At 39.0% G+C, this 26969-nt stretch overlaps 1 protein-coding gene across 2 annotated transcripts in view; it reads left to right on the forward strand.

Annotated features, from left to right (window-relative positions):
* The window catches only part of MYO1B (myosin IB), a 97950-nt gene that overhangs the window by 11543 nt on the left and 59438 nt on the right, over positions 1 to 26969 (forward strand). For both annotated transcript variants that reach the window (XM_009890148.1, XM_009890149.1), the window contains exons 2-4: positions 4121 to 4236; positions 23573 to 23667; positions 26815 to 26919. In XM_009890148.1, the coding sequence (XP_009888450.1) occupies positions 4121 to 4236; positions 23573 to 23667; positions 26815 to 26919 (316 nt within the window). The remainder of the gene's footprint in view (positions 1 to 4120; positions 4237 to 23572; positions 23668 to 26814; positions 26920 to 26969) is intronic.

Genomic DNA, 26969 nt, shown 5'->3' on the forward strand with positions numbered 1-26969 from the left:
TGGTTGTGCCTTTGAGCATCTTGGTCTTTGGGTATGCTTCCCTGCCTATGGCAGGGGGGGTTGGAACTCGATGATCTTCAAGGTCCCTTTGAACCTAAACCATTCTATGATTCTAAAAGGTCCCCTTTTTGAGCTGGCCTGTACTGCCTCTTCTTTGTGATTCAGATTTCACTGCAGTGCTTGTGCCTCCTGACTGCAGAGGTGCGTTGGGACTTTCTACTGGGCTCTGTGTAATGTTTTTGCAACCTCTCAGCTGAAAAGGTCCACAAGTGTTTCAGGCAGTTTGCCAGCAAGAGCTTTCCCCAGCCTTTGGCTGAGAAGAGGCTGCTGCTGGTAGTTTCTCCCAAGCAACAGGAGCCTCACATAGTCTTGCTGTTTCAGGCCTCTTCTTAAGTCAGTCTTAAAGATGCTTAGGGCAGGCACAGAAGGTCTTGCAAGGTGCATGTAAGCTTGAAGTAGCGCTAATATCTTGCCCCAAGGTGGTTACATTGGCTTTCAGTCCTAGGGGAAAAAAATCAGGCTTTAGAGTGTCTTGGTCATTGCATCTCCAATGGTACTTATAAGTGATGTGTAACAAATATTATCAGCCTTTCCTGCTTAATTGTGACTTAGAATTGTCTTCCTGCTTGGGATGTTAAACCCTTTGCTGAACAGGAATCAGTTGTTTTGGTGGAGAATGCAGAATGTGTTGTCATTTGATCTGATAGAAATTAGAATGCTCTTTTCTGCAGGTGAAATGTTAGCCCATCACAGTGTTGCTGTGCTACATGACAGGTGCACTGATAAACGACGAGTAAGAGTCCTTTTGTTTTGGGTTCTGGACAAACACACCAAGGAGGCAGATTTTGCCTTTTTGAGTTATTGCAATAAAGTAGAAATTTGGAGGAAGGATATTATCAAGAGTTAGCATAACTTAAGGAGATAGCAGATCTTGTCCAAACTTGCCTAACGAGACCATGTCAAAGCCAAGAAAGAAATCGCATCTCCTGACTGTATTCTGTGTGTTCATCATCATAAGGCCATTCCTCTGGGGTTTCATTTTTTCCTTAAACAGGGAAAATGAAGGATCTCTTTAGTCCCTGGGGTACCACGGTATGGTCTCCCACTATTCTTGGGTGTTCTGCTTTCAGCACTGGAATGTTTCTGTGCTTGTCACTTGCTCAAGGATTTAAGCATTTATTTTGTTTGTTTATAATAGAGTTCTGGTGGGAAGGCAGATGTTATGTGGGAAAGCTATTTTCCGGATCTGTTTATCCCTGTTACATGGAATCTCACAGACCATCAGTAGCAAGTAGCTATTAGGCAGCACCAGCTTTGAGATATTGGCATTTTTAGAAGAGGAAATGTATTAGTTCTTGTAAGCAGCTTTGCAGCAAGACCAACGATTTCGTGGCAGGCTTTGGCTTGGTGTTTAAAATGGACATGAGTATGTCTTTGTTTCTATATAATCATTTGACCTTTTGAAATATTGGTATTTTAGGAAATGGTCTGTATTTGTTCATGTCTGACAATAAACAGCTGGCTTCAATTCCCAAAATACATCATCTAAGCAATACTTAGCTATGAAGAGATGGTTCTAAATAAATCTCATTTGAATTCAAAATTAAAAATCAAGGTTTTCACTTTCACTCATCTTTGTTTACCTTGGCATCTCCAGATACTTCAAGGAACTTAGCAATTAAATTGTATGCTATTATGGTAGCAGAATAGCTGAAAAAGGCAAGTCTTCGAGTTTCAAAGAATTCCTGTTTCAAAATATAATGTTCAAGATCTGTCCTTCATCTCTTCTGCCAATACTTTCCAGCACTGATTTTACAACACGCTGAATTCGCAAGTTCTTAAGATTTAGCAGGAAACGAGTTAACAGATTAATGTTTTGTCAGGAAAGAGTCCTAACTGGGATATTCATGCACTTGTGAAGACTAGAAAGCTGCTTACTCTTGGGTATCTGTTATTCCCACCAAGAATCTGTAGGTTTGCAAATTGCCAAAGCCGCATGTGTTGAGAGAGCAAAGTAAACACTGTAGGAAAGGCAATTTTTGCATTTTCTTTGTGTTCAGCCAAAGAATTGGACATAGGTAGAAAACACTTTCCTCCTTAGGGGGAGGATGACCACAAATCTAGAACTTTTTTATTTTTATTTGAAGAAAATATATATAAGCACACACTGCGGTGTGTGTTTGAAAGAAGCAAAAATCTTAATTGTCTTGGGATTTTCACAACAGTCTGTATCTGAATGCCTTTGGGGGTGCTTCCCTCCCAGGTTGTGGTGTGAGGCAGACTGGAGTTGTTCCTCTTCCTAGTTGCAGGCTGGCTGCTAAGATGCGAGGCACTTTCAGGCTCTCTTACCCTACAACACTCTGCATGGGCTCTTGGTGTGAAACCAGCCTGTTTCTAAGGTATTTGGTCTGTTCTGGGCTCGGGTGCATAGGGGGGAAATGTTTTGCAGAAGGTTTCTGGCCAGTTCCAAAGGAGAGGAGAAAGTATGCACTGTTTAGAGATGGTAAGTCTTGAGCCCAATTAGTTTCATCGTAGCAGCAGTTGTACAACAAGTTGTCAGCAGTGACTGTGTCCCTTTCATCCTGTGGGTAGTAAACATTGCAAGGATGAACTATGAGAGCCTCTGGAAGCCTCATACTACTTGTTTCTTCACTGTGATGTATTTTCTTCAACAATTTTAAACGGGACAGAAAATGCCGTTTGAGTTCACAACTTGCCTATGCATATGTGTGCTGTGGAAGATGGGAAATCTTGGTCTCCTAGCTTTCTGCTTAGGACCAAATTTATTTAGTATTTAGCAGAAAATTGCTTTAAACGTGAAAGACAGGGAAGCGTTGCAGCATTTGGTATTGTTAATTTGTTACTGTAGCTCTGGAGGTAATTCGATGAACCTGTTGGTGAGTAACTCCGTCTCCTTGTGACTCTGTTCCCATTTAAAAATGCATATTATAGTACTTCCCTGTAAGGAAAATTATGGGGATAAGTCCAAATCGTGATTCGGAGGTGCTAAGGTGTCATGGGGAAGGAGCCATTTAAAATCATGCATCTATGTAAAAACCATTGTTTTTCTTCATTAGATGCTAGCAAGGGTAATCCAAATAACAGGAACCTGTGGCTTTTTTGTACAGCCTTTTTACCCAGGGAGTCCCTGGTTATTGGAAGACTGTGTTTCACCAGGTGTTATTTATTTATTTATTTCATGGGTGTGGATAGAGACACCAAACACTTGGGGTGGTTTCATTAATCTTTGATCAGTATCTGCAGGCAGAGTGGGATGGGGCTGTGGCATTTCTTGCCATTCGGGTGTATTTGAATGCAGCCCTTGCAGCTGGAGGGAGGTGTGGAGAGCTGCGGGGCATTCGGCAGTAGGCTTGATGAAGGTTGATTGTGTCACGCACCGACATGGTTGTCGGGGTGTATGGTATATTTATGCAGCTTAGTAGTGAATGGGACCTAACAGAGTAAAACAACGTCTTACTCCATCTGCTTTCCATGGGTAATGACAAGTATTTTTAGAATCTGGAAATAAAAATTACGCTTCGTGTCTGCTGAGGAACCATGGCAGGACTTCGGTTGACTTGAATCCTGACAGTAAATCACTCCATCGGTAGAAACCTGTTAGGTTTTCACAGGTTTCTTCCCTGTGAAGCTTTTCTGTGCCTGAAGCTTTGAAGAGATGGTGTGAAGCTCTTCCTCAGGTGAGGGAGCGCAGACCAACTCCGGCTTTGCCTTTATGTGGTTTTGTATGAGTGCACAAGGGCTGCAGCAAAGCTTGTGTGACATTTGCCATGTGGATGGAGTCGGTTCTTTGTGAACATCTGTGTCCTTTTCCCTTTCCCTCCCTCAACTGAATTAGTCACAGAAATATTATACGATTGGCCTTTCTTTTAAAAAACATTCATAAGACGCTTTCAGTTACGTAGAAATAGCAACTGGGTACCCAACAGTGATTGCTCAGAGATATCTAAATGGTGTTTCAAAGTGTATGTACATATTTATTTATTGCTACAATTAATCTTTTTGTTCGTTTTTGTGTAAGTATTAAATGGCTGAATAATATGTAAGCAGCAAAAGTATGTTAAAAAGAAAAATCCACAATATTTTTTTTTTCTTTCAACAGACATACATTGGCAGCGTGGTGATATCAATAAACCCTTACAGATCTCTACCCATTTATACTCCAGAGAAAGTGGAAGAATACAGAAACCGAAACTTTTATGAACTCAGTCCTCACATGTAAGTACAGTGAAGCAGTTTTAGATTTCATTCTGTCCTGAAACAGATGGTACCAGCTGTGTCTGTCATCAAAAGGTCTGTGTGGATTACAGTGTAAAAAAAAAAAATAATAAAAAATCATACCACCACTCCTCCAAAATGAATTTTTATTAGTTCATCCTTATTTTAAAGAGAAGTCAAGATGAGTTGCTCTTTCTGTTTAATGTATTTAGATCCTAGTATATGCATTTTAGAACATTTTCCTGTAATTGTTAGCAGTAGCCTTTATTACTGCATTGTAAAATAAGTAGTCTTTTTTTTGAGGAAATATGTTTCTTTCAAAGTCCAGATTGCTTTGTGAAAGCCTCTAGGTTTTAAAAATGTTTGAGTCACATAGTGTTAATTTTGATATCTGAAACTTTTAATTTCTAGTTACACAATGCAAAAAATGAAAAGACCCTCATGGTAAGTGCAGAAACATATTGGATATGCCTGAATGGTTAATGTAGGAAAATAAAAGCGTGGTCTCCTCTCCTCTGTACTGCGTGAAAATAAGCCCACTCTAAAAGGGCAGTCAGAGCACCATAAATACACAATGCAAATGTTAAGGCTAAAGTATGTAGCATACACACAGGCATATAATATTGCAAAATATGATTTGCATATGATGTAAATTCCAAGTCTAAATTTAGGAATAGAAGGCTGGAAAGTAGCTATAATCTCTTATTCTGACTTTCATTCGCCTTCTGTAATTCTTTTACAGGGGTGCATATTGCAAAGAAGTCAAAGGCCTTGCCTTGTGGTTATAGAGAACTGAAGCGACCCGTATTATTTGGGCCTAGTCAGAATTATTGAGAGTAATGGGACATGGTTAAGCCCTGTCCATAATAGGACAAGACTTTGAAGACAGGGGCGGGTGGTATGGCTGAAAATGAGGTATCTTGTCTTCAGGGTCTGTATGTTGTAGTAATTGTTTTACCTTGTTAGACATCATAGTAGTGAGCTTTAAAGCCAGCTATTCCTATTCTCTGCACGGTGCTGGGATAGAGAAGAGTTTCCAGCATGAGGTTGCCACTTGAATTTGCAGTCATATATTCAGGAGACTGACTTGAGTGATCAGCAATCAGATGACTGTCTAAAGATGGTCATAAATTTATGCATCTTCCTTCAGTGGTAGCTTTTAGGTAAAACGGAAATTATGTATGGAAAGAGTTCTGGAATTTATTTTGTTCTGATTAATTTTTTGCGCTCACACTTCATCTCTAACTATTCCAGATACGTTGGCTGAAATGCAAACAGCCAATTAATCAGATCGAATAAGCTTCTGGTAGTTCTTGGCCCTCTTGGATCTGCTGGCTATGCTCAGGTTTTCTTTCTTCACAGTTTTGTTTAGTAAGCACAATTGCTTGCTAAATTAACACAGTTGCTTGCTAAAAGAACTTTCTGCTCTGCTAACTTTGTTCAGCTGCGTAAAATTTGCTGTCATATAAGGAGGATTTTAAAAATAAAATCTGGGAGTTAGTTTGTCTGACATTCTGAAAGTCAGTACTGTGTACTTGGTTATGTGTTAAGTACATAATAATATATTGATCTCCACATTTTTCTATCTCTCTTGAGAGGTGTTTTTCCAGAATAGAAACGGTCAACAGTCAGTCTTGTGTGTATTATGAGAGCCTTAACTTGGGAGAAAAATGTTTCATAAACATCATTCATCACTAATGACAATAATTGTATGGTCAGGCTGCCATCTCGGAGGAAGAACTTCTGGAGTCTAAGCACTAAAAATCCAGTTTAAGAGCAGTAGTTTGAAGTGAGAAAATGTTGAATTTTAACTTATGTCAGGAGGTCTCGACTGTGTGATAGTAATAGATTTTCTTTGCAAGTTTGGATAGTGCCAAGTCATGAAAGTGTAAGGCTAATTTGTCTTGGACAGTTATGATTTCTCCACAAATTTTCTTTATTTGGTGTTGCTTCTGTATGAAAATTTTGTCTCCTGACACCTGCTAAGTAGACAACGTATCTTTCAAAATACAAGATTACGAAATAACCTTTGTTATGGTTTCTTTTACAGATAAACTGGGCTTTTTTTACAGTTTTTTACGGTGTCTTTTCAAACTGTAGAAATATAAAATGATCTTATTTTCTGGTGACCTTGCTTCCCTTCCCACCTGTCTGTAGATGCTTATGAGAACTGCAGAATCAGGATAGTCACTTTTGTCTCTGCTGAAACTGGTAAACTTCTCACCATCTTTAAAAGATACTTTTATAATATTGTAGGTATCTGAAATAAAGGCTATGTAGGCTGCCTTATGCCATCTCTGACAAGTCTAAACGACTTTTCATCCCCTTTAATATATAGTACCTTGTGTTGTAGCCTAAGGATTTATGCCAGTCTACTTGTTCACTCTGTGAACATAGAGCTGGTACCTGAATGCTGGGTAATAGACCATGAGGTGAGTTTCCAGGGTGACCATATGGTCGTGTGGCAGCCCAGCCTAGACTGATCACCAACGGTGTGCTTGCCTACCACGCTGCTCAGTACAGGCCAAGAACTGAGTTTGGGACAGAGCTGACACCATCCCAGCCTTGGAGCTTGCAGCTAATGCTAGGGTTAACTGGTCTTGGGAGTAGGAGGCCACTGTTAAAAGCAGGATTCAGGCATATGTGGGGAGGCTGCTATGCTTCCACAGAGACCTTGCAATCTTCAAGGCTTTTTTTTTTTTTTTTTTTTTTTTTTTTTTGGCTGCTCAGGAACTTTAATGAAGAGATGCTGTGAGACAAATTGCAATTTGTGGTATTTCTTCTGACGTGGGGGTAAAATACCCCACACTGATTTGTGGAGATGTACATACTTACTTTTCTTTGATGTGTAAATCTCCATTGAGCTATGACCTCTTCGGAAGAATTGATTGTAGGTAAGCCCACTGCACCTTTAAAGTGTGCTTTGGGAAAAGACTTGGTTCCTGTTGCATAATTCTGAGCAAAGCAAAACTCTTGACCGTTTATAAGGAAACTAATGCCTATGACCTAGAAAGTATGTCTAGAAATAAAATTATATATAGTGTGTTTCTTATTTCAGCATCTCCTTTGTACAAATAATCAATCTAATTTTGTTACTAGTGCTAGCTAGAAAAATGCAAACAATTTATTGCAAAAAATTCCTAGTAGTGGTTTGGTCTGAGATTCCTATGGAAACCAAGTCTGTATGGCACCAACACTCTTCTGACGGAAATAAACATGCTGTCACCTGTTAACATGGTAGCTCATATTCTCCACGGTCTGTCATTTTGGAGAAAACCTTCAGGTTTGGGGTTCACAGGTTTTAAGTGCCCGTGTCTGGAGCAGGCTGCCATGGAGCATTCCCAGAGCTCCGGTTCTGTGTGGGAGCTCCTGGGAAATGAATCTAAATCGTGTTTTGCTTATTTTCCAGTAGTTTTGTATGACTTTCTGTCTATGCTTGAGTTGTGTGCAAGCGTTTGGATGCGATGGATTGGTATGGGGAGGATGTGCTTGAGAAAGCCAACAGTCTCAATAAAATAGCAGGCTTGGTGAGCAAATGTAAACAGAAGGAAAAAGAGAGAGAAGTATATAATGACATGAAGGAAATCCATACCTAGAGATATTTTTTTTCCATATATGGTCATTGAAGGAAACATATACCCATGGGAGTGAAAGATCTGTTCACCTGTTTTCTTAGCCCTAACCTGAAAGACAAAGGAGCGAACACCTAGTCATCTGCTCTATGTTTCCTCAAGAGCGTCTGTGAGAGTGACTGACGCTTTCAGTGACGCTAGTTAATACTTAATTGCAGGCTTTGGGTGTGGGTTTGTTTTTTTTGTTTTCTTTTTTAAATGTTCTTTGGAAACTGTGGAGTAAGGCCATGGACACATTATGAATGGGCAGCCAAACTGAGTTTCTGGGAGATAGTTTCTGGTCAGGTGATTTTGCATAGTTTTATACCTGATCAAATTTCATCAAAAAGATTTTATTTTAATAGTCCATTCCTCTCTAAATACACCACTGTTGTTGTGGCACCATGTAATAAAGTGTTACTTTTCTAGGCCTCCTGAATGCTTGTTTTCATAGTCTGTGGCTATTTGCATAGCTGTAATAGGAAGTTTACCAAGCTTTTTAATTGTTTTCTTTTTTTTTTTTTTTCCAATGTTTTCTTAATCTTGCTGGTTTTGTCTTTATCTGCAAGGCAGGATCAAACTTGTCTCTGACTTGACAGGGTAGAGTATGACATTTCAGTGTTCAAACAGTTTGCTGCTTGATTTGTGCAGTCCTTACACTTACGTCCTGCTCTTTTAGTTGATGTAATTACTGTTTCAGTTGATGTAATTGCTGTTTTGCTTACCTTGTGGGTAACCTAGACATGAGAGAGAACCAAGCCGTCTATCTTGCTAATTTACATTGACTCCTATCAGTGACAAAGGCAGCTGCTGGCATCTTCAAAGTGAAGGCAATAGGAAATAAATAGCTTATCAGATCATTTATTTGTAACCGTCATGCCGTTTCACTTTCCTACCAGTAAGAGATTTGCTTTAAGGGGCTGCAGAGTAGGTGCTTTCTTCATTTCCTATCTTAACATCGGCTCCTGGCTACTAGCAGCTCTCCTTCTCTGGGAGGTAGCACGGCATGTGGCTTTTTGCTCCCCTTCATGCTCTGAAAAGCCTTAGCTGCTCGCTTTAGAAGAACCACAGGTTATTTTAAGTTGAGGGACGAAACAGAAAGTGGCAACTGTACTGCTAACAGCAAGCTACAAGAAATAGGAGTTCACAGTCAATGTGCATTTTTTTTTTAGCTATGCACTAAAGTATCTATGGTGAATAACTGGGAGAGCAGGAAAATATCTGGAGAAGGCTTTTATCAGACATCTATTGAATTCCACTTAGGCAATTTTGCTGTTTTTTTGATTTACTTGTTGTCGGTTCTTTTAAGTCACATATTTCTGAAGAGACAATAGTTTTACACTGAAAGCTTTCAAATTTAGAGACACTTAAACTCTTGCAGGCATCTCCTGAAAACCAGCTTGCCTTTATATAGGATTCGAGCACAAAGATATCAACCTGATGCCTATTAAAATGCAAGAATGAGGAACTTATTAATGTTCCCCATTTCAATGATCAGCACATTAATAATTATTGGGACAAATCTTTATCCTGTGAATATCTGCATTCACTCTGACAATAGATGAAATTTGCTGTTTCCTTTTCAAATTTTGGGCCAATGTAAGCAGTGAATGTAGAAGTTATGTTTTTGCTTCTGGCTTTTTTTCCTGGTATTCCAGGATTGCATGTCTTCAGAAACAGCAAGGTTACAGTAACTCTTTTTCCTCCTTGATTTAAAGCAAATATTTTTGTCTGAAGGGCATGATAAAGTCCCAGCTGTGAAGGATAGTTTTTGCCTATATGTGAAACTAAGCTTTTCCTTATGGATAGGAGAGTTTTAAGATACACAGTAGCTATCTTTATTTGTTGAAGAAGGAGATGGTGGGGTGAGAGCCTGTGCCATAGTTTAGTGTCAGTTCATTGCCCCAGTATGTTTATGTTAACATTTCCTTTTCAGTTTGTCCTTTCCTCATCTTCATTTGCTTTGATTTTGAGGGTTTTTTTGGGGTGTACCTTGCAATATCCCCTTTTTACAGATTTTTTTTTTTTTTATTATTATTCCTATTAATTCCCGACTTCTCCAGAGACTCAGTCTTTGGACTTGTTCGTGTGGCCCAGCTCAGTGCCTCTTTCAGAAAAGATTTATAGTCGAGGGAAAATGATCACTTCAGAGGTTAGTTGGCAAAATTAACTGCTGAGCAGGGAGGAAACATACATCTATGGCTGACAGAAATCATAAATAGCAATTAGAGAGGACTGCCAGTACCTGATTGTTAAACCCATGTGAGGAATGAGTTGAAAGAAGAAGGTGGAAAGAAAAAAAACTCTACAGAGAATATTGAAGTCTTATTTTAGAAGGGGTCAGGCTTATTACTCTTAACCTCTATAGTGAGGCAGTACTGGATATGGTGCATCCATGACTGTAAATCCCTCAAGTGTATCGATTAAAAGGGGATGAAGCATCACACTTGCTTCAAGAGTCAGAAGGACTTCATGCCTGAGAAGAGCCTCTTCTATTGCAGGCTGCTGGCCCACCCATGGGCTGCTCAGTTTCCTAAATTCTGCAGTTGGTAGGAGACCTCAGAAGTCCTTCTGAGAAAACAGAGTTTTGTGGACGGCAGTTGTGATGTGGCCATATAGAACTGGCCATCTGATTCTCTGAAGAGCATTCTGGAAGTGATTTGTGAACATGAAGGCTTAGGGTATAAAGCAAGGTTTCTCTTGCCTGCAACAATAAATTTAGCTTTTTCCTGAAATGTGAGCAGGGCTATTTTAGTTGGTTTGGATAACACATAATGCAGCCATGTCACCCCAGTGCTTCAGAGGTGAATATAGTCTTATTGACAAGAACAGTAGTTGCTTGTTTGCTGCCGGTATTAGATTGCATGAAATGTTGTAATAATGCATAATAATACAGGAACTGATTTATAGCAGGACGTGCAGTTATAAGGAGGCTCAAAAAACGCACCCAACACCCAAGAAGTATAAACAGCCTGGAAAATCAGTGTATAGATGAATATTGTGCTTTATTTCAATTTTTAAATGGTCTGGAGTGACATTTAGACTGGATTCCAAAGTTCACTGGAATGAGCCTTTCCGTCGGTCCTCTAAGTAGCGCTGCCTAAATTAAGAAATGAAAAGGCCCTTTAAGTTCTTTTTTTATGGCACTGGTGCTGTCATTCTTCTGTAAGTGTCTAGGACACAGGATTTCCAACGTGAAGACGTACGATACTGTGTGTAACTGCAGAGCCGTAGCACCGGTGGGGTGGAGCTGCTGGAGGTTCCTGCACATAGGCTTGCCCAGACATCAGGTGGTCCGGCAGTGTGGAGTCCAGGTGGATTTTTCTGCTGTTGTGGTATTTAAACACTTCCTAGGCTAGGAAGGAGTATGTATAGTCTATAGAGGATATAAAAAGCATCAAGACAAAACTGTCTCCCAAAATACCTCAGGAGGCGGAGAGGACTCTGCCTCTGGTGTCACCCTCCAGCATCTCTCTGTCTCAGAAGCTACAGCAGCATATGCTGCCATGACAAAATTTCAAAAGCACCAGATCCACTGGCTCACAAACAATTTCGGTCTCCACAGCCATACCAGTTGGCAGTAGTGTCAGTCACAGCTCCTGAAGTCCTGCTGCCAGAGGTCCCCCTCTCTGGGCAGGACCCACCTGGCTCTGGTAGAGCCTGCTCATCCATCAGTTTCTCAATTGGAGAGCCGTGTGTGGTCCTAGCCAACATTCATGTGTCCATGGACTTTTTGAAGAAGCTTGCAAAAAAAATGCAATAGGGTACCCTTAAGACATAGTGAGTTTGTAAGGGAAAGACTTAAGATCTGTTCCAGATGCTTCTATAACTCTATAATTGTTGTCATGGTGTACAAAGGAAAATAATCTTGGGGCATCCTTCATGAATTAACTGCTGGCTTAGAGCCTCAACTTTCAGAACTGTTTTCAAATATTTATTTGTACCTCTGTACACAGCATGCTTTCACATTTGACTTCAGTCATGTCAGGAATAGAGAGTAAAATGTTTTTAGTTATCTGAGATGATCGATCTCTTTTTTTTTTTTTTTCCCCCATGTGGGTGTATTCATTATAGTCTGTGTTTATTTGTAAGCAAAAAAAAAAAAGTTTGGGGTTTGGCTAGATTGTTAGAGCAAAGATAATTTTAAAAAAAGTAAAAAAAAAAAAAAAAGCCTTAATATATGTTGGATTGTTGGAGATGTGTGTTAATGCTTCAGTAGTCTAAACTAATGGTAACTTTTTTTGCCAGATCCCGTTTCTCGCAGTTTCCTGGAACTTGAACATTCTGGCTAACTTTCATATTATGCCAATGATATTTTTAGGACATAAAATGCTGAGATTTTTTAAAATTAATTTGCATTGTCACATAAAGTAGAATCTCCAATTCCCACAAAAGGCTTGGGAATCTATTCAATATGACAGAATTCTGTGAATGAAGTGGACACTAAATTAAATAAAGGAAAGGACCTGCAGTAATTTTTCAGTTTTGTAATGCAGTTCTCCACATTTGTCAATACATAACTGCTCTTTGTCTCTTCTCAACATTTCAAATAGTTCTTCTTCCAGCTCTTCATTCGTACTCCTGGGCTGGAACTAAGACTTTTTGTGCTGCTGAACAGAATGAAGTTCTTCGATTAGAAAATTGACTGATGTTATGGTAGGACTTGGAAATAAAAGAAGCATTTTTGAACACTTCATGCAGTTTTAAATGTAACTTGATATTTAAAAAAGGATCCAATATCTTAATTTTTCTTTTTATTAGAATTTTGGGATTTTTTCTCACTGAAAAGAATGAGAAGTACTTAAAAGGAGATACTGCTATGGTTCAATTCTTAAACGCAGACTGAAGTGAGGGCAGGTAGAGGCCCTGTCATAAATGAGAGAAAACACATTTTATGCATTGTGTGTACATGGACCAGAATTTTCATTATGCCTTTCCTGGATTGGCAGCATGGTACTCTCTTAAGAACTGGGATTTCAAATTGCAATTAAGAACAGCTGTCGTCCTTTCATTGGAAGTGTCTCATTGTGTTTAATGGTTGTCTTTTTTTTTCTTTTTTTTAGCAATTTATAACACACCAGAAAATGCCCATCTGCTATGCTAGGAGCCTTTGTCGTGATTTTAGATACAGCGTAAACAAGGATAATGTTTAAAGCCTTAAAGAAACTTCAGTAAAATCCCTGCTTTTGTACCACCTTTAGAGGCAGAATGTTTTCCATTCAATCTCTATTTATTGGCAACCTTATGCAAAAGGTTCCAATTTCTTCAACTCTGAGTACATTATAGTTAATATAGTTTGGATTATTAAAGATAAACTTTTTCATGTTATGAATCAGGAAATACACAGTCTTAATATTTACTGTCTAGCACACTGAATAATCTTCTACTTATGTTTTGAATAGATAAGAGAGCTGGGACTGGGGTTTACAAACAAAGGGCTGAACTACAAAGTTTAATTGCAGTCATTTCAGTAAATTAGTTCAAATCTGCATTTTTCTTGTATATGCGGTTTCCTTTTATATACTACATAAATGACTTTTAGTTGCTAAACCTTGTAGAGTAACTGGTTGTAATTGCTCCAAGATGATTCTTAGAGAGGATGTATCCACAGGATGTATCCACAGGACAAAAAAGATGTGTGCAGTTGACATTCTCCTTTGGCATCAGCAGACCAAGCAAGGACGTGGTTGTTGAAACACGTTGTCCCTGGAAATAGTCCCCATGTGCTGGACTGGAGCCTGGCGTTTCCGCAATCTGAAGAAGGCTTTCAATTTCTTGCTTTCACCAGTCATGGAAAGAAAATTCTGGATACATACCCACAAATCCCACGCACAAATTTGAGCAAATGCCATTTTATAGACTGAATAGACTCATTAGCTTGATGTTGTACCTGAGCTAACTAGCGCTCAGAAGCTCAGATAAGCTTTAGTGCCTACTTTGTCCAGGGATTCATGAGTGGTACTTTATTTGGAAAAGAGAGCTGGGAGTCAAAAAAGAAGTTGCGTAAGGCTTTTTAACTTCCTAACAAACTACTTGGTTTGTTAAGAGTACTTAAGAGGTACATGCAAAATTAAAACATTCAGTAACTCCTCCGAGTAAAGTAGCAACATACCTATGCAATTGCGTAGTGTTGAAGTTGCCCATCAGATGTTTTCTGGATAACTGAATTACTTTTATTTACGGTTTTGTCACTGTTGTCTCTGATAAACTTGTGGGCAGGTGCATGCTAGCTTTTGCGTTACAGAACCTAGATTTCGAATCTGATGAACAGCAACTTACTTCAGCTTACAAATAGCTATGAGGATGTGATAATACTCCGATTTCTCCAATATTGTAATATGAATGTGGTGGAGTGCTCGGCATTTTTTCTGGTGGCAAATTGTGTTGCCTTCCAGTGCAGTCTGTTGCACTAAGGCATGGCTGATGTTTCTTTACCCATCTCACAAGGCAGAGCTATGAAGTCACTCCAAGATGCATCTTTTTATGTGACACGCTGTATCTCTTAGGTATGTGCAGCATACTGGAGTTTAGTTGTGCTACAGGATGCTGTTGTCCTGTGAGATGAGACCTTGGAAAGCATGTCCCATTCTACGAAGGGAGTATGTGGAGCTGGGCACCTCACTTCACTGTTCATCTTCCCCCGAGTACAGGAACACATTTAATTACTTTAGAATAAAGGAATAAGTTTATTTTTCATTCCCCAGTTAGCAGATTAGAGCAAGCTTGCCTAAGACAGTATTGTTACTTGTGCAATAAAATTATTTGCAGTGAGAGAGGTCCCTGCATGAGCATTCTTATTGTGGGAGTCAAAACTCGATTTGCAGTATTGCCCTTACAGTATCGGGAGTAAATAACTTCTGACTTCAGGGTGATGCTAAGTCAAAACTCGATTTGCAGTATCTCTGCCCTTACAGTATCGGGAGGAAATAACTTCTGACTTCAGGGTGATGCTTCTTAGGGCTGCAAATAAACCCGGAGTTTTCTTTTAGCCAAGCAGGAGGACGTTTTTTTGCGGCAGCAGCATGGAACACTGCCTGTTTGCTAAACATTTTTCCATGTGAAATCATAAGAGCAGTGCGCTCCTCTCCTCTGCCTCAGGAAAACCCCGCAAGCAGTACAGCCCTACTGTGGTTTTGTTTGCGAGATCAAGAAGTTGCTGGTATTTTTACATGGAGTATCTCTGCTCTGCAGCTGATTTGGACAAGCTCAAACTGTAAGCCCCAAAGATACATCCTATTTTTTAAAAAAAATTAAAAAAGAAAAGGGAAAAAAGTGACTAACAGTATATTCCCATCTGTATGGGAATAGCCAAGTTATAATAATCATTGTTCCTCTAATAGGATTATTGTTTTTTAAGTGTTTCACTTAAACTGTACTCTAGGCCTGCTTTTTCTGGAATAGCTATGGATAGTTGTAAGGATCTGTGTTTAACCACAATCAGTGTTTTATAAATGAGGAATAATTGTTTCTCAGTGTTTTATTTTGATGTAATATGTATTATGCTTAGCCATCTAAATCAAGATGAATCACCTTTTTATTGGAGGAGTTTACTTTTAGCGTGCTGTTCACACAGTGCAGCAGCATACTCAAAGCACGGCTTGTTCTGCAGAAAAAGATTTCGTTTATGTAAAATTTGGTCAAAGTTGACATGAACTGAACATGTGTGTTTGACCAGCTAACTTCCCTAATTTTCAGACACATGCTGTATTAGGTACAGAAACTAATTCAATTTTCTGTAAAATATTGAGAGTCTGGTTATTTCAGCACAGAAAGGGAATTGACTGTTTTCCTTCGCTCCCCCTTTTCTTCCCTGTCCCACCAACCCTTCATTTCCAAATAGATGGAAGAATTCAGAGGTGCAATTCCAATCTGCTAGCATGTAGATGAAAGAGTAAACTGGGATTTTAAAAAATGTTGTGTCCTTCACTTAAACTCTGACAGAAGCCGAGCAAGGAGAATCAGTTTACACCTCTTTTTCCTTGCTGTCCCGTTCAGCTGTCTGACCCCTTGCTACTTCAATTGAACCGGGGAATGTGTTCATTAATGGGATAAATCCTAATTTTTACAAGCCCAACCTCAGGGGCTGCAGAGCTTCAGGAGGTCCATGGAGAAACGTGAGTCTCTCGCCACCTGCATTTCTGGTGTGTCATGAAACTGCTTCCCTTACAGGTGGCCACAGGCTTGTTTGGTGCAGCCAGGCTGGCAGTTCAAGGAACAGTATGGAGCTTCTGGCACAAAATACGGCTACCAAAAAGGTTCAGCTGTATACTTGTGCATTTAAACCACTGAGTGTAAGGAGTTGGCTGGTTTAGGAAGTCATTAAATCAAGTGTGCAAGTGCTGATTTATCTTGAGGAAATAAACTACATGTAATTAAATCTGGTTTTAATAAAACAATAGAAAACACTTCCTGTACTTCCCTTCAAGGATATCATAGCCCAGTAAAATTATTATTTTTGTAAGCAGAAATGCCTTTTCCCCCAAGAAACTTCAAATTCCTTGCAGTGCACATTACAGCAGGGTGATTGGCTGTAGGTCAGTAGAGGCCCAGCTGTGTCCTCCTGCATGGTGGTGTAGGAGCTGGTTGGCTGCCTTGGGTAATGCAGCCCGGTATGTGGGGTGAGAGACTTTTTGGGTTACGAACTCACCTGGTTAGCGCTGTGCCTTGGGAATTAATTGTTCATGCTAGACCCACAGGCTGAGTATTATTAGTATGGGCGAGGAGGTGATGGTTACGTGGCATCCAGCTGACTGGTTTGATTTCAAGGAATGGGACTAGTCAAGGGAGAATCCAAGCTGAGCTGCTTTTCTAAACAGCTTATGACACAGAGATACTTGCTTGCCCCCGGGTCTTGGCTTATAGATATATTCACTTCAGCTGACAACAGGAACCTGCTCCAAATTAGAGTTCACCATCTTAATTCCCTTCTTCAGGCAAACTAAGTCACAAGTTATACGTGTTGTTTGTCTGCAGCTGCAGGTGTTTATGGTGTGTACAGCTGGCACTGGTCCACCCTCGTTCAATTTGGTACGCTCTAGTGGGCGTTCCATGGTTAACAAGTTACCAGGGCAGGAGACTGACCTGTTGGCTTAGTTATCTGCAGCACCAAAGTTCTGCCTGCTGTTCCACTCTGCCACCATACTACATTACTTGGAGGACCCAACCTTGGACCTATGCCCAGGTCACTCTCCTGACCGTCTGCTGGGCGTACTTCACTGCCAGCTTACAGGGCTGAGCTGCTGAATGTGATATGGACATACTTACTGCTGTTCATAGTGTTTGCTAAAATTTAGATGAAGAATTTCTTTTGTAGTCTGGATTAGAAAGTGGCACCGTCATCTTCGGCTTCAGAGATCATGTTTTCCAGCAGTTGAAGGGAAATAATGCAACAGCTGGGTCATAGGCTCCTGGTAAAATGTGTTTCTTGTTTTCCATCATACTAAAGTGCAGCTCCAAGGAGATGCCTTAGATGTTGTTGAAACAGGTAGAAAACCATAGGCTGCATTTTTGTGTACAGTGCTGGGGAAAGACCACTGCTGGTTTTCAAAATATTGCCTTTTTTTTTTTTTTTTTGGACTGTCAGTCAGTATAAAGGAAGTGATTAAAACTGATAAAGCCTCCCGCTTGCTTGGAGGGGAAATATGTGCCATCCTACAAGAGGGAAAAGGGTCAGGGATAGACTGGGCTGTGGTGAGCTGTGAGGTGGTGTGGGCATGGTGTTTGGGGAAGAAGCATTGGATGGACCTCTCTGTAGGGAGTTTTTTGAGGTGAAGTCCAGTGGATGCATCTGAAATCTGCTTCATCCTGAGAAAGACAAGATTTTCAGAAAGAACTTTTTCTTCTTTTTGTCCAGACCGCAGAATGTTGGCCTAAATCAACTCTTTGGCTAAACCTGCAGTGTGTATTTGAGCATCGGAGGGTATATTATATTCCTAGTCTACTGGAAGAGAAAATAAATCTCTCTGGCTTCATATTAGCCTGTGTTTTAAAGTGTTTTACTCTTGAAAATGAAGAGTGGCTTTGTCTATCCTCTTCCTCCTCCCTTGCCTTCTCTTGCTTTCCTTCCATAAATTATGGCTGCATCTTACAAATCAAATGGGCTGATTTACACAGCTTTGGGCTTTATTCTGCATCTAATAACGTCACAGTTGCTAATGTGAATTAACAAAGTGGGGAAGCATACGCAGGAGGTACCCTTCTGCTGTGTATATTAGCCACATAGTAGTGTTGATAAAACAGGTTTCTGTGTTCACCGGGAAAATAAAATTGGAGAATATGAATAGGAGAAAAAGGCTTTCCATCTGTCTTAGCACACCTCTTTATCCTGGTGTTTAAACTTGTTTTATTTTTTTTTTTCCTGATGGGCATTTTTCAAAGAGCAGCTGCTTGCCTGTGAAGGTCTATCCTAGCCGATGCTCCATCAATTTAGCTGTTACTTTATTCACTCCAGTGGCAGTCTAATCAACCTTTTCTTTTCAAGTGTGTCAAAGTGCTGAACATGAGACAGTTTGTAATTATGGAAAATGGGAGTACACTTTTTATCCTTAAGGCAATTAGATGAAATGATTCTGCACTATGAGCTAACACTATAAATAATCTCTTACGGTTGTTTTTCCTGAATGGTGAATTTTCCACTGAGCTTCAATGGGCGGGGGGAACATATATAGCAAATGGTGATGATTTACAATGTAAAGCCTCAAAGCACTTTATAAAATGTGCTTCCACTGTTCCTAGCTCAGGTTATTAAGAATTTTTATACCCAAACAAACTGTGATTCTGAGGTTTTCCCACTGCATGCTGTGAAAGGAGAAAATAATTTGTTTGCTGTTACCCTGTTACTGAGCACTTTTGTGCATTCAGAAAGAGAAGGAAGGACCTTAATTGATGCTCTTAATTAAACTTGAAAGAATTAATATAAATTACACTTTATGTAAAATTTACATTAAAAACGTATGGACAATTTACGTTTTACTGCTGTTCTTTTTATTCTAGCATGGTACGTAGTCTTTGATAAGCACTGACTTCTAGTATCCTGCCTGTGTGTTCAGACACAGTTGAGCAGAAGTGAAGTGGTACCAGGGCTCTGCTTCATGAGGAATTGGAACAGTCAAGAAGAGATGTTTTCTTAATTTCCTTTGAAAGTAGCAAATGAGTTGGCAGTCGCAAGCTAAGATTAAGCAGTGGATGTTTTAAAATGGGGACCAAGATCTTGGAACCAAAGCAACAGCCAGTGAAGATGGGATGAAGGGAATTGACTCTATTAGTGCATGAGAAAAGCAACTGAGGGGAGTTTAAGATAGTGTTAACTAATTACTGGTAATGGAGAATGGTAAGGGAAATGAGAGGAAGAATTGAAATGATAGTGGAAAGAAATACTGATAGCTGCCAAATACTGATCCTTGTGATTTTGGCTTAAAGGAAAAAAGGTGGTAGAAGGGCTGTTCCCACGAACTGAATTTATCACAATAAGAGCAAGGTTTTTACCCCTGGTGTAGTTGTGGGTGTGATCTTCAGTGTCCAAATGAAGCACTAGCAGTTGATGCCTATGGCAGGCGGGTTGGAACTCGATGATCTTCAAGGTCCCTTCCAACCTAAACCATTCTATGATTCTATGATGCTCGTTTCGAGGTAGAGTGGGTGGAAACCTTGCTCCTGTCTCTTCCTGACCCAGGTGTTTTGTTAGAGCATAGAGATGCTGTTGTGCTGCTGAAAGTTGCCAGATCCCTTTGGAAATCCCCCTTGGAGGCCTGTTTGCTATTTCTCTTTGTTAGAATTTTTGGGTTAGGACTTTGTGACAGGTCTGGCCATCTGGAGCTGAGCGGCTGAAAAAGCCGTGCTATAAAAAAGCACAGCCTTCTTACTGAGCTAGGTGTGGGTGGCGTTTCGATTTCAAATTGCTTCTATAGTTAAGTCTTAGCTAAAAGAGAACTCCAGTAAATATTTCTGTGTTTGTTGTGGTAGGAGAATGTCGTCTTCTTTCATGAAAACCTAAAAATCAAAGGAGAGTTTATTATAAGGTATGGTAAATGACACTGCTGACCCACTCACCAGCTAATTCAAAACATATGGCTTGTAACTGCTTTTTAAACTACAAACTATTCTAAAATTTTACTTAGGCTCTGTAATTGTGAGGTGGCTGAAAGAGTGGTATGTGGTTTAAACCTATAGTTGCAAATGTTGACTTTACAGAGCTGTGTCTCTTAATGTTGCTAAAAGGAAAAGAATAGAAGGAGTCTTTGTGGTCTACGGATCATTAAAATGCGTTAAACTAAAATTACGTTAAATGAAATTATTTTATATGTTTGTAACAAATAGGGAATAGCATGAAATTATATTTTTTTTGATTAAATAAAGTTTGAGCCAAAAGATTCAAAGGTTGTTTATGGGGGTTTTTTGTGGTTTTTTTTTATTATTATTATTATTGCAAAGATAGAAGGTGATAATAGATAGGAAAAACTGTGAGGTGTAACGGTGTGCCATGAAAGTCAACATGACAAATGAATAGCTCTGTCTTTTTGTTTGAGATAAAGATCTTTGTTCAGGCTGTGACAGACTTTTGTCTGTAGCTGATAATATTTGATATGCTTGTGAAGTTTTGGGCTTTGCTGGATTGTGTAGATGGAGGAAAAGATAATGTATGTCAAGCGTCTCTGACTAGATTGGATAAAATCTAGATGAAATCCCACTCTCTTCTCCAACTTCAGAGGTCTCGTTGCAGTACTAGACTCAGTTTCTCTGCAGAGGGAGAAGAAAGAGCATGGTTTAGTGTTTTTAACTGTGCAGCACAGGCAGAGTTAATAAATATATCAAGCAGTAAAATACATTTTGACAGGGGCTGTTGGGAAACTAAAATTCAGGGTATTAGGAAAGATGAATGGTTACTAAGCTGATTAACTCGTACCTCAGTATATCAGCAGAGAAAATACTTTCTCTGTGCTTGATGCTGACTTCATTTTCCATTGTGAAACTACTGCCAAGAAAGTTGTTTCAACAGTGAAATACCAGTTGATGGCTGAGATTGTTTGAAGGACGGCAGGCACAGAGTGAGCCATCCAGTCTGTAAGTTTGAAAAGCATTTCAGAGTCTTACCTTCAAACTGAAAGACAGTTTCCTGAGTCAAACCCATGGAATCCATGGCGTTAGTATTAATGTTCTCTCACATGGCCCATGAATGCTCAGTGCAGTTTTATTTCTTTTCTCTTCACCCTACTGTTTTTTTTTTTTTTTCCTTGTAAAAAGGAATGTAACGTGTGCTGGAATAAGCTTTTCTGAGTGCCACGTGTTGTACTCTTCAATTTACAAGTATATCTGCAGCAGCGTTCAACAAATATTATTCATTTCCTAAATATGTCCTGTAAGAGAGTCTGGTAAAATGTTATTGCTACTGTAGTTTGGATTCCGGACAGTAAAGTGGATGCCAGAAATTGTGTCATGGTCTCTCAGCAGCAGCAGAATATTTTTTATTTTTTTTTTTTTTGCTAGTTCTCCAGCATGTTGGCCACATTGCAAATTGACTTTGTTGTAATGCTAAAAACATTACAGCCTGCTACTTTCTCGTAAACACATTTTCACCTCCAGTTGAACTACTGAGTTCAAATGCTTCAATCACCATAGCAGTATTAAGTTTTGAGAGTTCAGTCTTAATTCGGGTTCAATGGTATATGTATCAAAAGGAGTTAATGACCTTTGATCCTGGTTGTTAAGTGAATCGTCCAACCATCTGTGCAGAGAGAAGAATTGTAATTTAGTGCCTTAGACAATGTAAGTTGGAGAGAAAAGCAGTGAGAGAAATGGAGCCCTGGGTTGGTCATGCAACTAGACAGGCGGATGTGCTGCAGAAGAGGTGACGACAGGAAAGGGACGCAAAGAGGGAGGAATCAATGACATGAGCATCGGTGGCAGGAACTAGAGATGGAGGGGAAGGTGTGATTATGTAGTAGCAAAGGAGCCATAAGGTATTTCACTTACCCATTTTCCAACCTTTTCAGAATACCACTCACTTGGTATGCTGGTCTCTTGAAGGGTGGCTGAGCTGATAACATGATGCAGCCATAAAAAAAAACCCAAAAAGCAAATAGGAGATTAGTCTAGTGCTGATGAGGGATGAGGAAGTATAAATGGTGTTGCATGTGCATGTGATGATAAATTGGGGACAATATGACATGCTCTCTGTAAACTTTGGGGGAGAGAAGCCAGGAAGAACTGCCTGATCTAAGGGGACAGTGGTAGCAATAAGTACGAACTAGTTTGAGTATATGTAGGTTAATATTTGAAGCTTTCAAGCTGTGGCAATAGGAGCCTCTAGAAAAGGCTCTGTGGCTCTCACTACTTGCATTGCGTTATCCATGCTGCCCCTGACTAGTATCATGACAAAGAGCTCCCTTATCTACAAAGGGCTGTGGTTGCCTGTGAAAGCACTATAGGGCTACGTTATTCAAAACAAATATTTGATCTATTTGTAGTTATCAGCTGAATGCAAAGCTCCTGAACTGTTGTAGAATAAAGAATCAAGTTTCTAAAAGGTGCATTGAACCTGCAAGGATTATGCGCTTTATGTTGACCTGAGAGTTCGTTTCTATTTTTCATACATGGTTTGTTTACTGTAAATAATAAACAATATCCACTTTTAAGTATATACAAACACTAAATATTTTACTAGGTGCAGTAATCTAACAAAGCTCTTGGTCTGTTGAATGGACATTTATCTCATGTAAAAATATTCTGTGTTTGGCTATCAGATTTTTTTCTTTAAGTAGTGTAATGCAAGTGTGCCTCTTTGTTTGGATTTCGCTTTTATGTCCTTTTTCAGATACTACTTGCTTAAGTTTTTCCAAGGTGTTCTAATGCTCAGTTTCCAGAGTCCTTTATTCTATGAACTGAAAAATGCAGCTGAAACAAAATCAATATTACTCTGTCTAAAAATTAATACTAAAGAAAACTCAATATAGGTAACACATCTGCATTTCTCCAAAATATATGTTGCTGCAGGGCAACAAGGCACATCTGGATTGAAGTTGCAGCCTAGTAGTTTCAGGGTCATGATGTTTTGAGCTCCATGGAAAGACATTTTTGGTACAGGATAGCTGTTGATTCTTACTGTAGTCTTTAATTCCACTTCATAACATCACCCTTACTGAGTTAAGACACACTTATTAGGAAACACTTCTGCATATTTATGCAAAAGTTCAGCAATAGCCAAATGCTTAAAATGCTCAATATTTTATAAGGCTCTGAGATTTCTTAATACTTTTCAGAGTAGAATTTGCAGCTTATGGTATTGTTAGTGCTCAGGAGTCTCCTGTTTACTTTTTCTTAAGTGTCTTCAGACAGAACATGTCCTGTTGATGTATTGATGTTTTGTTCGATGAAGAATATGACATTTTGTTCCATGAAGAAAGCTACCTGAATTTCCCTGAAATTTTGTGAATTTATTTTGAGCTTGTTATCTTTAGAAAAACTTGGAGATTATGCTTGCTTGTTCCTGAAAAAAGTCTAAATAAGCCACTGAGAGAAAGTATCCATTTTGCTTCTGTGGGTCTTTCTATTCTGAAAAGTGAATGCTTCACAACTTACAGAACATTAGCACTTGGGTTTGGGTTTTTTTTTTATTGTTGTTGTTTTTTTGTTTGGTTGGGTTTTTTTTTTCCTGTCTAGAAGTGAAAGAGTGTAGTTATTGTTGGTATTTGTTTTATCTAATTCTCAGCTGACTCTTTCTTGTTCTGCAGCTTTGCTCTGTCAGATGAAGCATACAGATCTTTAAGAGACCAGGACAAAGACCAGTGCATTCTTATTACAGGAGAGAGTGGAGCTGGAAAAACAGGTAATAAGCAGTTTTGATCTTATTCAAAAACATTCAGAGTTATTCAGTCTTGTAAAGCGATGCTAGAATCTGTAAGAGCTGAGAGATTAACGGTATCTTTTTCTGTCCGGCGATTGCAGAAAATGAATGCTGTCATGCCTGTTGCTGTAGGTGTGAACTTACATAAACTCGTGTTTTTTCACATTGTCACCATGATGCAGTCCTATCGCATGTTAATGCAGTATCCTCATCAGTATGCAGAGTCATACTAAAGTAATGCTGGTTTGTTGTAGAATATTGCAAGGGCCAGAAAGCTTTTAGGCTCTCCCTGTGGGAAATATGAAGACTGAGAAAACGGAATGCTCTTGGTCTTCTAGGCTGGAAGACAATCCTTTGATACTTTTGCAAGTCTTTTAATAAATATATGCATTTAAATTGTATTATGCTAGTTATCCAAGGAAAATAAATAATAGTAGCTGATTACTTTGGAAATTTCATCAGTCTTTTGCATGCTGTGCTCAGCTGCAATTCTAAGATTGGCTTGTGTACCAGAACACTCTGTTTCTCAGGCAAAGCTGAAATTGCCTTGAAAACGGCTGCTAATTTTTAAACTAGAATGGTAGAAATCAAGTGAGGATTGTGTAACTGCAGCACATTTTAGGTAGCCCTTAAAAAGTAAAGAAGCTAATTATTTTCTGAAATAACAATTTAAAACTCATGTGACTTGCCAAAGAGACAGTGGGTAGGAACACATACATCTGTTTCCATGTAATTTCAGAGATTTTTCCTTTAAATCAGAGAAAACGTGGAGCTTTGTATACTTATACTGAGCAAGACTTAAAGTGGGTAACAAGAAGTTACTTTCCAAGCCTTTTGTGAAAATGTAAAGTGTAGGCTTCATCTTTGTTTTTCTTTGTCTGATTAGTGGCATCCAATTGAGAGGTCTTGGGATCTTGTAATATAATCCTTTTTTCAGTTCAATAACACAAAAAAGCATGTGTATTCAGTGAAAGTGCATGTTAAAATAATAAAGTTCTTATAAATATGATTGTTAGAGATTCTGTTTAGGACTTCAGGCTTTAAAAAGGAGTTCTGTACTGGTTTTGTTTCACCTCTTGATTTCCTCAAGAACTGTGAATTATCAAGCGCTTCATACAACTGAGGTCCACCTTTTATTCATTTATTTATTCAGTTGAAAGGCATATTAGTGGTTGAGATTCTGAACTTCTCTATTTGTAGAGAATATTCTTGTAGATTTCAATTTGTCTAAAAATTTTGACTGTTCTGTAATTTTCATAGTCATATGGGACATAATATGAATTATTCCCTTTATAAACGTAAGTACAGAATAATATAGAGGTTGAAATTCAAGTCAATAATTGACTCGGAATCTGTGCTATTCTCTCTCTAACATCTGATGTAACTACTGTTGCTATTAGCTGAGAAGTCAGGTTTTCATTGCAAAATAATAAAAAAAAGGGGGGGACAACACAGGACGGGGAGGAAGTTCCTGGTGTTGAGGAAACAAACTTGTTAGTATAGATCCTATATAACTCCGGTTTAGATTGTTGATAGCGAGAATATTTATCTGGAAGAACTGAAACTGAACTGTCATCAGTTGAGTTTTTTTATTTACTTCCAATTTACTTCTTGTTTTGCTGCATGTTTATATTGGTAATTGGTAGTAACATTGGGCAAGATAACATGGTACATTACCAGAATGAGTGGTGTGTTTAAATGTTTTTAGATGTTAAGGTGATGATTCCCTTCCTGGTGTCTTTATTGGACCAAACAGAGTTCCTCATAAAAGAAAGGGCCTTTATTTTCTTTCAGTGATGTTCAAAGCCTATCTTGAAGTCATTGTGTTTTCTTACTGCGTGTGATTTTATAATAGCTTATTTGCTGCTTCAGTGCTTTCTTCTCTGAGTGATTGAGTAGCTCTACTTAAAGATGTTGACTGTTTTAGGAAATATTTCAACTCAGATAATTTGGTAATTCCAAGCTCTGAAGGGAATGGATTCTTAAAAATGAAAGCTGGGTTCGAGGCTCAATTAAAGGAGATAGGAGGTCTTATGGACACACGTAGAGTTCTTGCTCCTTGCCTGCTTCCTGTGTTGCAGCTTTGCTGTTTTCTCTACAATATGGGATAGTAATATAATACTAGCAAACAAATTTGATTAAATAGGAAAGAATCAAAATCCAAGGGATAACTTCTTGTTTGTCAGTTCTTTCCTGAAATGAAACCCTTAAATTTGTAACAGATCTCTCAAGAACAAGTAATGGGGTTTTTACGACCACTGTCTTGAGTCGATAGGGATTCCAGCTGTTAGTAATTACATTGTATATCAGCTGATATTGCCTCAAATTTCACTATCTTGCATCATACTAAACATCACAGAGTCTGTTTATAAACAGAATCTTTTCTCAGCCGCTCTTTGTCCTGTCCAGCAAAAACAGGAGGGTTGGATGGATTATTTAATATTTGTTTCTGTCTGTATATGGGTGATTGACGCCCATGTGAACCCGGCTTTCAGAGTCCAAAAATTTTTCCAGACTTTGTTAAAAGTTTGTACCTTCAAATTAGTTTCATTGTTTAAATGAAGGCTTCACGTTTTCTGTTTGTTATACCTTGAAACTGACTGCATAATGTTATGTGATGTTGCAGTTACTCATTTACTTTTACTGTATGTTGGAGTTGCAATTACATGTGCATAGTGTTATATGTTGCACTTGTGGTATTGTGTATCCACTGATATAAACTGAATTTTGCATCTTGAAATTGCTTGGACCTATTTTTTTCGGGCTAGATTAAAACACGTCCAACGTGTCAGCTAGGGATAATGTTCTTTTCTTACTGAATGGCGCTTACTGAGGCTAAATGAAAAAGTAGCGGGTAATGTGCCATATCCACTGGTGGATGTTTTAGCTTGGGAAGGCTCTAAGTAGTTGAGTCAGTAGGGCTGCGGATCTAATGGCACGGGTCTCATAGCAGGATATGCTCCTTCCTCATTTCCAGATGGTACAACAATGTAGAAGAAAACTGAAATGAAATGTGCTTACAGTTCCTGTCTGGCATGGTGAAAATGCGAATGGAGATCAAGTCTGCAAATCATTTTGTGGCCTATTTGCCAATACTTACCACTGTTTTATTTTGCTCTCCCCCCACAGAGGCGAGCAAACTTGTCATGTCGTATGTAGCTGCTGTGTGTGGAAAAGGGGCAGAGGTTAATCAAGTAAAAGAACAACTTCTACAGTCAAATCCAGTTCTGGAAGGTAAGAGTCCCATAGAGCATGTACAAGCTCATTACCTCTGTGTGCATCAG

Source organism: Charadrius vociferus, unplaced genomic scaffold (assembly GCF_000708025.1).
Source record: "Charadrius vociferus isolate BGI_N301 unplaced genomic scaffold, ASM70802v2 scaffold147, whole genome shotgun sequence".
Taxonomy (NCBI): Eukaryota; Metazoa; Chordata; class Aves; order Charadriiformes; family Charadriidae; genus Charadrius; species Charadrius vociferus.